General features: G+C 40.9%; 1 protein-coding gene across 2 annotated transcripts in view; it reads left to right on the top strand.

The window, feature by feature from the left end:
* Nucleotides 1-499: 499 nt before the first annotated feature.
* Nucleotides 500-15,299, top strand: part of atp7b (ATPase copper transporting beta) — a 29,244-nt gene continuing 14,444 nt past the window's right edge. For both annotated transcript variants that reach the window (XM_072683576.1, XM_072683577.1), the window contains exons 1-8: nucleotides 500-810; nucleotides 4,084-5,224; nucleotides 7,794-8,036; nucleotides 9,144-9,307; nucleotides 10,545-10,706; nucleotides 11,882-11,964; nucleotides 12,121-12,304; nucleotides 13,989-14,222. In XM_072683576.1, coding sequence (XP_072539677.1) covers nucleotides 655-810; nucleotides 4,084-5,224; nucleotides 7,794-8,036; nucleotides 9,144-9,307; nucleotides 10,545-10,706; nucleotides 11,882-11,964; nucleotides 12,121-12,304; nucleotides 13,989-14,222 — 2,367 coding nt within the window. In that variant the 5' untranslated portion in view covers nucleotides 500-654. The remainder of the gene's footprint in view (nucleotides 811-4,083; nucleotides 5,225-7,793; nucleotides 8,037-9,143; nucleotides 9,308-10,544; nucleotides 10,707-11,881; nucleotides 11,965-12,120; nucleotides 12,305-13,988; nucleotides 14,223-15,299) is intronic.

Here is a 15,299-nt window from a genome sequence, read left to right on the forward strand (position 1 = left end):
TTCACAACCCCACGGCCTCAACATCATGCAAAGCATGCAAGGCGGCCCAAAACCTCGTCGAAGTAGAGGCCTCTTGCAAGGCTGGTTGAAAATCCCCCAAACAAGAACCTGATAAAACATGTTTACAGGCTGTGATACTTGAAATGTTGGGGTGTTATTACATACTGACCAGCCAGGGTGCCCAAACCTTTGCTTACTTTTGCTTTATTGTCATTTCTGAAACTAAAAAAATGTCCAAAAGTGCTCTTTTAGCTATTTACAGCAACAGAAAACCTGACCAGGGGTGCCCAAACTTTTGCATGCCACTGTAGACTTGATTACAAGTAAAAGTAGCACGTTGATAATACTTCTAAACGTACAAATCCCTAAAAACTCTGCTTAACCACACGGCACTTCAGTAAACTGACCCCCTCCTTCTGCCTCTGGGTCAAAGGCACATGGCAGCCGCTACTCTGCACAGTGCGCCGCAGCGCTGCTCAGTGCACTGGGCCACGCCGAGCAGGTGAGTGTGAGCTGACTGCTAGCCGGGGGTCGTGTGCAGAGGGAGAGCTAAAAGCGCCCAGTCCGCCTTCAGGGCCAGCAGCTCGCTTTCACGGGGGACTATCAGTGCTTGGATGCCAGTCGAGGCACGATTTGCAACTTCCCGAAGCTGGAATGATGAATAAGCTGGACTTCGGTAAGCGCAGACGGCACGGCTCGGCCGGGGAGCAGGTGTGTATGGTGGACTGTGCTCCTCCGTGTCGCTGCCCGGGGACGGAGCCGTGTGTCTGCCGCTGTTCACAGAGCAGAGACGGGCTGAAGGAGGGGAAGGTGAGTGTCTGGAGGAGCAGAAGCCTACAAGTGGAGCAAGTGTTGGGGGTAAACATTGTGAAACTACTACCATTGTGAAACTACTACCATTGTATTCCTTCACTTTTAGGTCACTTTTCGTGTAAAAAAATAAAGGCTTTGTTGTGGTTCACATTTCTCCACTTTCTTATTAGTTTAGCCCAAAATCACCGGAAACATCGTTATTGTGACTTTAGCACAACTCCCCAGCCGACCGGCAACGTCGATAGACGTTATCTGGTTGAATGTATTCATTGTCTGGACAACTAGTCTAAAGCCATCGTCAGTTAGATGTTCTGTAGAATAGGAACATTTAGCTGTGATGCATGATGACCAAAGCCTAACGTCTGCTAAACGTTATCATATTAACGTCCATTAAAGTACTGTATTAAAGTAACATTCCTGAAAAAAAAAAAAAAACATTGATACAACTGATATGTAATGTTTATTGAATGTTGCGTACATAATATTACTAAAGAATGTATTTAAACATAGAATAGAATATTTTCAGCATATTTGCATATTCAGATAATATTACACTGATTCTAAAATAAATTGAAATTATGAATTTTTGTTGCTTTGTAAAATATGCCTACAGAATGAGAAAAACGTATATTTGATATTTTTGATATTTAATATTGATTTGATTGTAGTAATGAACTAAGACTCGTTACCGGAAGGTTAGACAAACGTTTAACGTTTTTAGAAACTATTTTTAACGCTCCGGTGATGTTTCTTTGTGAAAAAAGGTTCTAAAAACATCCAGAAAACTTGACAGTTTGAACGTTTTAAGAACTAAAAGTTGCAACATTCAGACAACGTTCTACTAACCATAAATTGTTAGCTGGAATGTAACTCCAAACTAAAATCACTGGCTGTACAACTTGGGGTTTTAATGCCAACGTCAACTCGATTTTCATATTTATACCAAAATTCAACATCTGTCGCTAGAGTCCGACTTCTTTCTAAAGTCATTGGGTATTATCCATACTTAACGAACACTAACTGCATGTTTAATTAAAGAGACTATTTAATTAGTGAGCTTTTTATGAATAAAAATCTAGCGGCCATATTGCCTACCTTTAGCTCCTATGCTTGTAGATACTGGATGTAGTAATGAGCTTCACTGCAGTTCTCTAGGGTATTTTGGAAGCTCGGTAGGATGAGCTGTTTGGCTTATTTCTTTTGTACTCATATACACTGTAAAATGGTTTGGATGAGTTTTGAGTTTAAAATTGAAAAAAGGAAGTGACCTGACCTAATCATACCGGTTCAGTCTGTGCTGTGCTACAAATAACGTTTACCAGCCATTATTTCATTGATTAGCAGTACCTTTACTTGAGCTCCCTGCTCTGCATAAAGGTCAGTGTCACTGGTTTTGAGATAGGTCAGTGTACATGTGTGTGTGTGTGTGTGTGTGTGTGTGTGTTTGTGTGTCTGTCTGTACCTTGAGAACACTGATCGTTGCTCTTCACTTCACTTCTTATCTCTGGTGTTTTGTTCAGCCTCCATAATGTTTCACAGTTACCAGACAATAACTCTTTTTCTCTGGGTGTGACTCCAGACTATAAACATTTAGCATACCAGTGATGTTATACTGCTGCATTCAGTGATAAATATGCAGAAGAATAAAAATATACTCTTACTATATATATATATATATATATATATATATATATATATATATATATATATATACAATGCATTGGTAGGATGGGAGCTTATATTTATTCAGCTCTGTGTAGTCAAGTAAGATTTGGATGGATTTACATTGTCCTGTATGCTTCAGCTGATAATTTTACTTCTATGCAAGGAAAATAATCTAATTTTTAATAATTGTAGTAATAAACATTTAGTTAATGAATCATTGATCCACTTCAAAGCTTTACAAAGGAAGTGATGACAGTAATTGTCAGTCTTTGGCTGACCGCTCCAACCGCAATTTCCTAAAACAACAGCTGACAGTGGATCATACGACAAATTAAAGTCCTCGGGCTGGATTCACAAAAGCCTTCCTTAGAAAAAACTTAAGATAAACACTTAATTTATATGTTTATTAGAATATTCTTTAATGCAATTCTCCAAACAACCGTAGAAAGTTCTCAAATAATCTCTTAAGAAAGCATTATTTTATGGAGAGCATCTGAAGACACTTCAAGTAGTCGTTCATTTATAATATAATAATTTATGCTGCTTTTCACAGCTTGTCATAAACAATGCAAAATGATCATTTTAAATGTTCTATATTCAGTAACATTCTGTGCAGTGGAGATACAACAACTCAGAGTTTAAACATTTCCAGTAAACAAGAGCTAGAAATAACCTTTCTATACATGGACACTAAAGGAACAATCTCCAATCTCTCTTAATCCTGTTAAATCAGACATTATTCTAGTAATTCAACCAGAGGGTTGTACCTTCTGAACTCTCACAATCTAAGTGTGAAGCTCTCATAAGGTTTTATTTTAATATTTAAGAATTTTTTTTTTGAAAACACCAATTGTCCTTATTTTTTAAATAATAGTTAAAAAGTAAAATCTGAAAATTCCTGTATATTATTGAAGAATAACTTAATGTCTTAATGTTTTTGTAAGTATGAAGTTAATAAAGTTAAGAAAAAGCACATTCAAGAAGAATTTCTATCTTAATATTTTTTTTAAAAGAATCCATCCCCTTTTTCTTTTGTTTACAAATGATAGGCTAAACCTATTTAATCCATATGCATGCTTTTCATACCAACAGTTTATAGTATAACCATTTAATTCTCTCTGATGTCATTTAATGCAAATAATGTCGATACAGTAGAAAATGTGTTTCTTTTGTTCTTTTGTTTACTTTCTCTCTTCAAATGTAAGTTAGTGTTTGTTTTTACTGTAGTAATAATACTTTTACATGAGTATTCAATTACCCACCAGGACAGGTGTAATTAAATAGCCACCAAATCATCTCTCCCTGCATGAGTGCCTGGCCCCCTGAAAGTTGGGGTCATGTGATAAGTCAGATTTGCCCAGTGTATAATCTGCTCTTTGATGTTCGGTGTGGTGTGGGACTTTAGCACTAATACTCTGGTGTGTGTGATTAGCTTGCACTTACACAGTGGCTCTGGTTTAACACAGGTTCATTCAGTTCAGTTCAGCATGGCCACGAACATGCTCACTGTACATGGCACCCCTTTCCCAGGCATTCCCAGGCCTATTTGACCCCATTAACAATATCCTACATGTGTTGTTTAATACTTTCTCTGTGTTTTTGCAGGAGAACAGAGGTCCTACTGAGGCGTGGGCCTCCAAGAAACATGCCTTTGATAATCTGGCCTATGAGCCGGGCAGTCTCAATGAACTTAGACCAAATTCAGGCCGCCTTGCTAGACTTTCTCTCCTCCTCAGTGGCCCCACGTCCCCAGACTGCACTCAGGCCCCTCACACATGGCTCTCTGCCCTCAGCGGTGTTGTGGCTGTGTCTATTCCTCAGTCTGGTGGTCCAGCTTGGGTAGAGTACTACCCATCCACAGTTACAACCAGAGAGATCCTACAGGAGATCCAGGGAATGGGCTATGGAGTGACTGAAGTGTCTAATGCTTGGGTGTCTTTGTCTGCATTGCCAAGGCTGGAGGAAAGCTTGGTGAGGATCAGTGTGGAGGGAATGACCTGCCACTCATGCGTACGCACCATTGAGGGGCGCATTGGAGCGATGCAAGGAGTCAAGGGGATCCAAGTATCCTTAAGCGAGAGAGAAGCTTTTATATGGTTTAACCCTGTCGCAGTGAAGCCTGAGGAACTGAGGAAACACATTGAAGACATGGGCTTTGAGGCTTTTCTAAAAGAACCATCGGTACCACATCCAGCCCAAGCTGATCCTAACCCACCAGACTGGCTGGAGGTGAGGTTAGGTGTGGAAGGGATGCACTGTGGGTCATGTGTGAAGAACATCACAGAGAGCTTGACTGGAATGCTGGGTGTTCAGACTGTGCTTGTGTACTTGGAAAGCAAGACCGTGGATTTGAAATATGACCCATCTCTAGTGACCTTGGACACAATTAAAGGGGTGTTGGAGGGGCTTCCTCCTGGGAATTTTAAGGTAACCCTTCCAGGTCAGGGTCCAGAATTGTCTTTCCATGAGCCAAGGACTAATGGCTTAATACATTCCCCGAAGTCTGTACCTCATTCTGTGGATGGCATCAAATGCCAGAAGGTGACAATAGGAATAAAAGGAATGACTTGCAACTCTTGTGTGCAGTCTATTGAAGGACTGATATCCCAAAAGGATGGTGTGCTTTCCATCACAGTTTATCTAAAGGAAGAAAAGGGAGTAATTACATTTGATTCCAGGCTGACGAATTCTGCAGAGCTTAGGGATGCCATTGAGGACATGGGCTTTGAAGCATTCCTGGAACAAGGTACAGTATTCACACATACAGCATTCTTTCATTCTTTCATTCAGTCACACATTTGCCTAGTTTTGTCTCTGTATTTTACCACATTGGATTTGATTCAGACAATGAATTGACAACGCAGGCTGACGGCCTTAGTTCAAGGTTATACAGTCATGTGAAAAACAAACTACACCCTTTTTTAATTCTATGGTTTTACTTATCAGGACATCAGGCCCTTACCTGTCTAGATGTTACATCTGGTCACTAGCAGGTTTTAAAATGAGGTAAATACAACCTCAGATGAACAACAGCATGTGACACACTACACCATAGTGGCGTAATTAATCAGGGAAGTTTTGGCAGTTAGCTGGTCTGATGCATTTAGGCGTGTGTTAACACAACACCAAGTAGGAAAGACATCAACAGTGATTTTAGAGAAGCAATTGTTTCTGTCCATCAATCAGGAAAGGTATATAAGGTCATTTTCAAACAATTTGAAGTTCATCATTGGATGAACATCCAAATCACTTCTTAAAGCTCAGAGAAATTGCAAAAAACAAAGAGCTACATCTCAGACTCTACAAGCCTCAGTTAGCATGTTTAATGTTCAAGTTCCTGACAGTACAGTTAGAAAAAGACTGAACAAACACCATGAAATTGCGCTATGAGAAGGCCTCTTCTTTCTAAAAAGAACATGGCAGAACAAATTAAGTTTGCAAAGTTGCATCTGAACAAAGCACAAAACTTCTGGACCAATGTCATTTGGATAGACAAGACCAAAGTGGTCAAACACAGAGGTGGAAGGGTGATGATTTGGACTTGTTTTGCAGCCACAGTATCTGCAGGGCACTTTGCAATCATTGAGACGACCATAAACCCCTCTGTATACCAAAGTATTCTAGAGCCAAATGTGAGGCCATCTATCCCACAGCTAAAGATCGGCCAAAATTGGGTCATGCAACAGGACAATGATCCCAAGCTCATCAGCAAATCTACAATAGAATGGCTGAAAAAGAAAGCATCAGTGGATAGTAATGGCCCTCTCAAAGTCTATACCTCAATCCAACTGAAATGCTGTGCTGGTGAAGTTGTATTTAAATTGTACTTAAATTTGTATTTGTAAACACATCCATATCGGGTGAACTGTGTTGGAGGAAATGTGTAACTGCTCAGATGTTTCTCGACCAGCTATTTGTCCTTGCATGAGTTAATCATGCAAATTATAGCTAAAAAAAGGTCTAGAGTTGCATCTTGAACTCAAGCATCTATTCAGCGGGCTATCACGAGTCTGAAACTTATTTGGCTCATTGTTGTGACACACTGGTGAGTTTATTAATAGTAAACCATGGAAGGCAAAAGTGAGGGCAAAAAAGTGGGGGTCTGCATGTCCATTTGAAAGCTTGCAGAGATTAACACGTGTCAGAGTGATGGAAGAGGAACATTCTCAATGTCTTCTCAAGTCTTTAGAGATGACCAAACTATAGGTCCGAAACTGTTTAAATTTGTGACCTCCAATATAAACCAACCTACACTATCTGTCCAAAGGCTTGTGGATACCCCTTCTGATGAATGCACTCAGCTAGTTGAAGTGGTACCCATTGCTGACACAGATGTGCAAATGCACACACACAGACAGATCTATCCTAGTCCCTTAGAAAAATCTTGCCACTAGAATAGACTTGAATAGGACTCCCTGGGCCAGATGGGTATAAAGCCCCCAGCATTAAGCTGTAGAGCAGTGGAACTGTGCTCACTGGAATGATGGATGGTGCTCTGTCCAATACTTTTGGGATGAGTTGGGGAACTCTTTTTAATACCCTTGAATTCAGAAGCAACAACGAATGAGCAGGTGTCCCAATAATTTTGTCCATATAGTCTGTTATAGGTGCACACATTTGTACTCGTTTGACTTGAGACATTTGAGTTAAAGCCTTGGAGTAAAATGCTGGGTTGTAGTGCTTTGACTGTTTCCAATGCTTGTGCAGTCTAAGCTCTCAGGCCCAGCACATTTCCCCTCAGTTACTCTCAGCTGTTATTCTCCTAATTCTCTCACACGGACAGAGACACTGAAAAATGGAGATGTCGATGCTTTGCTTGAGCTTTACTGGTTACAACTGTTTTGTAACGACGAGAGAGAGTAGCCAGCAAGTTTAATCAGTCATCTCAGAGGCAGCTGTGTGTGAATGTGAAGATTGTCTGATGAGCTAATCTGCGCCGGACTCCTCAGCCAATAGATTCTGAAGGGGGACATGGGTTTCCGTGGTTACCGTTGAAGTGGGCATTCTAAAATAACATGAAGTGTTCTTGAATAACTCAGACCCAGACATGGCAACCTTTAAATGGCATGCAAGTGCCAAGAAATAGAGTGAGTGTCTAATCGGATTATAGAAGGCTTATATTACTTACTTCCCCACTCTCTCTCTCTCTCTTTCTGCCCCTCACTCTCTCTCTGTCCACTCTCTGTACGTTTCACTGCTGAGGCTGTTCAGATTAGCACTCAGCAAGACTGTGGTCATTTTAGAGCTTGGTTAAGATTTTATGGTGGGGTTTTGGGTTGACATCTTTCCCCTGTCTCTCATCTTTCCAATCTAAGATTCTGGCCATGGCAGCCAGGCTAGGGCTCAGGGTTCACACAGAAGCACATCCTCACGCTCCAAGAACCCGACCCCACCAGCGGTCCGACCCCAAACCCCCAGATCTCAGGCAGCTTCGGCTAATTTAGAAAGAACAGGAGGCCCAGAAGAAGAGAAGGCCCAGAAGTGCTTCGTCCATGTGACAGGGATGACCTGCGCTTCATGTGTAGCCAACATTGAGAGGAACCTGCTGAAGCATAAAGGTGTGTGCCTAATTCACCCTGATACACTCTACCATTCAAATGTTTGGAATCAGTGTTTTTAATAATATCAGACTTTTCAGGCTGCAGGAAGATGTTGGGAGAATCAGGTCCGGACATTATCCGGACGTCTCCTTTCACACATAGCATACAGCCAGAGATTTTCTTCATTAGACGTGTTCTCACTACTGGAGATGTTCCATGTGGTTTAAGCAAGGGGTGGCTCTGCAATTTCCGTCATTCTTGAGCAAAGGCCTCTTGCGTGCCATTCTGCTCCATATGTTGATGGTCTGCAGTTCCCTGTGAAGTGTTCTTTCAGAAATTGGGTGGTGAAGGATCTGTGTTGACTTCTAGAAGCAATTCCCTGTCCGTCAGTTTCGGCTTTCAGACAATTCTAAGGAGAATATTCTGTAGACTGGAATTTTTGCCACTGCTGGTAGACCTGTTTAACCGTACGCTTCCATACACTTTCAGATCCAGCTACCTCCTTAAAATTATGGCATTTGACACACCTAAATGCAATCACTACTTTTTGCTAATCATTAACATCTGCGTTGCAACCCATTTTTCGCACATCCAACAAGACACTCACTGCACTATACCGCCTCTTCTCAATCTATAAAACCTCTTGCATGCATTTATGGCCCTATATCACCCTCGTGCAGTGCCATCTACAGGAGCCCAATTCTTTGGGTGCCTAATTTTCTGTCTAGGGAGCTTATTTATCATAATATAATATTAATAAAATCAATAAAATGTAATAAAATGTATAATAATGGGCGCTGGAGTTGGCTGCCCACCGCTCTGGGTGTGTGTGTGTACTCACTGCCCCTAGCTCACTAGTGTGTGTGTGAGTGTGTGTTCACTACCACAGATGGGTTAAATGCGGAGGACACATTTCGCTGTACAGTGCACACTGTACAGTGACAAATACGTGCACCTTTACCTTTACCTTTAATGAAATCTGTTTATATACAAGTTGTCATTATATTGGATTATTGTATAAAGCAAATGTATTGCAAGTGATTCCAAACTTTTGAACAGTAGAATGATTTAGCCTTTTTGGCGTGTGCTGTGTGTTTCTCTGCTAATAAGTGTTTGTGTTGGTAGGGATTAAATCGGTTCTGGTAGCTCTAATGGCGGGTAAAGCAGAGATAAAGTATGACCCGGAAGACGTGGACCCGGCTCAGATTGTCAGACTTATCTCCGGCCTGGGCTTTGGAGCGTCGCTGGTGGAGGATGATGCCGTTAATGACGGTGTTCTGGACCTTTCCGTGAGTCAGAGCTGTTTTGTGCAAGTGTGGTTTAATAATTACCCAGATGGGAAGCTAAGTTTGGAAGTCGTCCAGTTTTATGGGCATATCTCCAAATGAAGTGATATAAAGGTAAGAAGAGGAAGCTGTTGCTGTTGAGTGGTACTGTAACATGATTCATTTACAATTGGCCATGATACATGATAAATGACACGATGGCGATTAACCAAAAAATGATTTAGATGATTTAGAAAATGTCTGATGGACACACTATATGGGCAAAAGTACTGGGACACCTGCTCATTTATTGGTTCTTCTGAAATCAAGAGTACCATATTAGAATGGATCCTGCTTTTGTTGGAGTAACTGTCTCTACTGTCCAGGAAAGACTTCCTGTTAGATTTTGGAGCATTGCTGAACGGATGTGATTGCATTCAGCGACAAGAGCGTTAGTGAGGTGAGAATGTCAGATGATCACCAACCCACCTCATCCCCAACTCCTGAACCCAAAAATAGCGGATGAGGCACCAACCATCATTCCAGCCTGGCATGGTGCCAATAGGTTCCGCTTTATCTGTCCTATTCTATTGGCAATACTGCTTTACGTGAACTAGACATCTGTGTCAGCAATGGGTGCAAGAATGGCAATGGGTAAAGAAGCTGAATACATTTATTAGGAGGGGTGTCCACAAACATTTGAACATGTAGTATCAGTTGGCAGATAATATTGGCTCATATTCATTGATATTAGAAATTGGGTTTGGTGGTATCTGTTATTTTTGCACTGTCAAACTATCTCCAGATATTACTATGTGTAACACAACCGCAGCATCATTTCAGAGGTGTTGTTACAGTTAGCAGTGTACTCTTTGCATGTAAATCAAATCCTCATAGCTATGCTTCAGAATCTAGTAGAAAGCCTTCTTCCCTGGACAGTAGAGACAGTTACTCTAACAAAAGCAGAATGAACTCTTTTGATACCCTTCAGGAAACAATGAATGAGCAGGTGTCCCAATACTTTTGTCCATGTAGTTTATTGCAAACTACTGCAAACATGGTTCCTGGTGGAACCCAAAATAGTTCTAATGTGGTATCACTCAAAGAACCATTTGAAAGAGTGTATTGCCAATATCTCACTGCACATCCTCGAATGTGATTTCTTCTCAGCCAATCATATGCGAGATTACAAGTAACCAGGGTGTAACGGGCAGCGTGCTCTGATGACTCACTCTGGTCCTGGTGTCTGATGTCTCTCCAGGTGACGGGTATGACATGTGCTTCTTGCGTCCATAACATCGAAAGCAAGCTCCGCCGATCAAAGGGTATTCTAGAGGCCACCGTCTCCTTGGCAACCAACAAGGCTCATGTGAAATTCGACCCAGATGTGGTTGGGGTCCGTGACATCATCAGAATTGTTGAGGTACTGTGCTGGTATAATACAGCACACGTTTGCTGTTTGAGAATCGAGGGCTTTGATTGAATTCAGTGTTGTGGCTCCAGCTTTGATCCCACTGTGGTGATTATTAGCATAATGCAAATAGCCAGACTAATTGAAGATGGTGCTTATGTGTCCTTCTGCTAATTCATTCTGAGTGAATGGTGGTCGCTGATGTGGGGTTGGACCTGAGGGAATGATGAACCATCTTGTTTTTTTTTATCATTTCATTTTACAGTTAAAATGTTATTACTTTTAGCGTTTTAATGATTCACCAAATGTAGAAATGAATACACTATGATACAGTGGTGTCCCTCAGCATAGTGCTCCAAAGTCTACTGGAAAGTCCTCCCTGGACAGTAAAGTCTATTTGGACTTCAAATTACCCAACTGTCCGTCTCCCTGACGCTTGTGCAGTCAAGCCACTCATTTTTTGAACTGCCGCCGATACAACACCCCCGGGCAACCAACCGCATACCTGACTCCAGCACACTAGTCTGCAACAGCCAGGAACTAGGTGATGTGGCTCGGCTGCCAATGGCTAGCAGCACGACCGGGATTCGAACCAGCTATCCTCTGATGTTGTGACAGCGCCTTAGTCTGCTGGACCACCCATGACTCTTTCTGGATACCCTTAATTTCATAAGAAACAATGTCCCAGTGTCCCAATACTTTTGTCCATACCTTGTAGGTGAAAGTATTGTTAGGAGTCTTGACCATGGACTCTTTTTAGTGTAGCATGGCGTTAAGCATGCAATGTCCGTTATGTGGTTTGAACGTTTGCGTTTACTCTAGAAAGGCAGAAAAAAGGTTCATGTGCATTGCTGTTACGTTACTAGAGTGCTAAAAGAGGGCTAGCATAAATTAGCACCTCAACATTTGAGGCCTGGACAGCAGGCCATGGTCTAGTAGTCATTAGGTTGCCACTGGATCGAACCCTGTAGCTACAAGCTAACATGCTAGCCACAGTAACTATAAATATAAATATGCAGTAAAATATGTTGTTTTACATTTCTAATTATGGTGATTCTATTCAATTAATTTGGCGTGTTAAAATCATACTTTGATGATATTCAATAAATAATTTGCTTATTCAGATTGAATTATGGTGAAACCTGACCTGAGGCGTCTCTCTTTATCTCTCTCTCTCTGTGCTGTAGGGTCTGGGCTTTGGAGTGTCATTAATAAGGAGTGATGACTTGAGAAAGAATGATGGTTTGAGTCATCAGGAGGAGATTCAGCAGCAAGTGTCTAATTTTGCACCTCTGTCCCTGTCACATACTCCCAAAACCTAACCCTCACAACTGACTTTACCACTACTGAACCCCGAGCTGATACGGACTAAAATACAGCACTGAAGTGATCATGGCTGATTTTGCTGGCTCTCATGTGTCTGCAGGTGGAAGCGCTCGTTCCTCATCAGTCTGGTGTGTGGTGTCCCTGTGATGGGGCTGATGATCTATATGATGGTGATGGACAGCCAGCACTCTGAGCACGGGGGCTCCATGCCAGAGGAGCAGAACATCCTGCCTGGACTTTCCATCCTCAACCTGGTCTTCTTCCTGCTCTGTACGCCTGTTCAGGTACTGCTTGCTTTCATTCTGTAGTGGTTTAACCCAGAGATGTTCACAAGTCACAAAACACAAGTCCAAGTCAAGTCACGAGTCCTTAGGCTAGAATCCAAGTCAGGTCTCAAGTCACTTTAACATACACAAAGTGTATATAATAAAAGTATAGCTCATTTTTGGGGGGCTTTATACCCCACTAGCCCACACCTGGCATTAGACACATAGGTCTTATGCCAATAGGTTAATGTTCATCAGCTCCAGAGAGTCCTACTCTATTGGCAATACTTCTCTACAGGGACTAGACAAGCTGTGTGTGTGCATTTACACATCTGTGTTAGCAGTGGGTGCAACTAAAAGTAGCTGAGTGCATTCATTAGTCAGATGTGCATGCAATCCCTGTCCAGGGGGCATTCCTGCTTTGTGCCTAAGGAGTTTAGGCTGACGAAAATAAATAAATAAATAAATAAATAAATAAATTATTGGATGGATGAGGCATCAAAAACAAAGTCTAACATGTTCCCAGTTCCATGCTGGAAAATGCTGGATGCAGAAATGTCCACAAACATTTGGACAAAAGCCAGTGTAAGCTTAGGGTAAGGAGATGGTAAAGAATTGTGTTATACATAGTGACGGTAAAAGTGGCTATCGGCTGAACTAAAACCTATCTGAGTCTGTTTTCAGATACCTTATGAAGTCTGATGTGGTGGATCCAATGTGTCTAATTAGTTTCTAATTTGTTTGTGTCTTTGCTTGTCGCCACTCTTGCGTTATGTCTAATTTTGATTTTGAGATCTCTGTAGCTAGAGGCTACCACATATGCTGCTCCAGCTGAAGCCATGCTACACTGCTTTGTTTATGCTTGATGCCACTGGCCGTTATCCTGCTTACACACATTTGTCGTAATAAAATGGGCTGCTCTCCAAATCAGCGAAATACAGTAACGTTCTGTAACTTTCACACACCATGCCTGAATAATAGAAAGACGCTTATTGTTACTGTGTTATTTTTGACAAGCCCGAGTCGAAAGCTCTTTAGAGACGAGGTGCAGGTCAAGTCTGCAGTCGATTTGAATGTGACTTAAGTGCCCATCTCTAGCTTAACCCTGAGAACTCGTAGTTGCCCCGTATTAGTGGCAGATTTTGGGAATGTTTGTGTTGTGAATGTTTTACATCATTACTGAAAGCAAATGCTGTAAATTAGCATCTTAATGGTTTATCTTAATGGTTTATCAAATTTAGAATTTAATACAGAGATGCAGATTCAGTGCATTTCTCAGTGTGACAAAAAGGAGTTCATTAAAATGCCTCATGGAAAAGACTCCCTGGACAGTACAGACAGTTACTCCAACAAAAGCAGGACAAACTATTTTTTAATACCCTTACTTTCATAAGAAACAATGTCCCGGTGTCCCAATACTTTTGTCCATACCTTATAGGTGAATGTAGGGTTCTAGGAGTCTTCATCAATGACTCTTTTTAGTGTAGCGTGGTGTTACCATGCAGTGTCTGTTATGCCACAATACAACAATGCAGTATGATACAGTGCGATTAAGTGCTGTAAATAAATATGTATATTTCATTATTGAAAGCAAATGCTGTAAACTACAGATGCACAGTGATATCAGAGTCATATTGGTATGGGCTGATGGTTGTCTAAATAACCCTCTTTCTGGTCCTCTTTTTGTCTCTGCTCTCCTCAGATCTTCGGCGGACGATACTTCTACATCCAGGCCTACCGCTCTCTGAGACATGGCGTGGCTAATATGGACGTGCTCATCGTCCTGGCCACCACTATCTCATATGTGTACTCCTGCATTGTGCTGTTGGTTGCCATGAGCGAGGGGGCTAAGCAAAGTCCAGTTACATTTTTCGATACGCCGCCTATGCTGTTTGTTTTCATTGCCCTTGGACGCTGGCTGGAACACATTGCCAAGGTAAAAAAAAGGACAAAAACAGCGTCGCTGTGTCAGAAACAGGAAATCCGGCATTGAGCAGAGCGTCTCCTTTCAGTGCGATCTTTACGGTTTGCACAGCCTTTCGAAAGCTACGTCTTCATATACCATGTCCTGTGAAGTCTGCAGCCCCTCAATTGGGACACAGCTTTTATCTCAAACAGTGCAGACATATTGTACAGCACATTCTTTTTCAAATAACTTTATTTAACAGCATATTAAAAATAGATTATTTGTATCCATATTAATACAAACATTATCCAAGACCCCACTGGATACAATTTAATATACAAACAAACAAAAAATAATAATTATAAAATTCACACAACATCTACTGCAGAGTAAAATTGAGTTAGTGATTTTCAGATTACAAACTGTGCAACCTTATTTTTTACATTATTTACATTACATTATGTATTATTTACATTTACATTATCCTATTTTATGTAAATGTAACAAATATTCCCATATTTAATATTTCATATATATTTTCAAAAAAATATTCAAAGATTCAAACATTTTATGTAATACGGTAAATAAATATTCCAAAATATAAAATTGTATTGTACATGAATTATCCTAAACACATTTATTGGATTTAATATTATAAAATATTTACATTTATCATTATTTTCTATTTATTTATTGTATTAAAATCTTATGAATATTACCATATTTAATATTTAAAATATATGTATATGTTATTACTTTAAAAAATATCTAGCATGGGACTGAGATTGAATGCTATCAAGAGCACAAGGCTGATGTACATTATATTACCCAGTATAAAAGCAACCACCTCACTGTATATGACGTCTGATTGAGTCATCCTCTCCCTGTGTGGGTTGTTGCTCCAGGCCGTTCTCACTGTTTGAGGTCTAACTAAGGTTAAAGTCAGGCTCTGTTATCTCTGCCTAGTCATGCTCCAGGCCAGCTTGCGACACATGGCAAAGATATCTCGTCGTAAAAGCTGTCTGTAAGCTGAAATCACTTAAGGAGCCGGTGTTTCACTTTCTTTGCTGGATTTAATGAGTAACTATAGAACCAAACCCTAAACTT

This window comes from Salminus brasiliensis, chromosome 7, assembly GCF_030463535.1.
Source record: "Salminus brasiliensis chromosome 7, fSalBra1.hap2, whole genome shotgun sequence".
In the NCBI taxonomy this organism is placed as follows: Eukaryota; Metazoa; Chordata; class Actinopteri; order Characiformes; family Bryconidae; genus Salminus; species Salminus brasiliensis.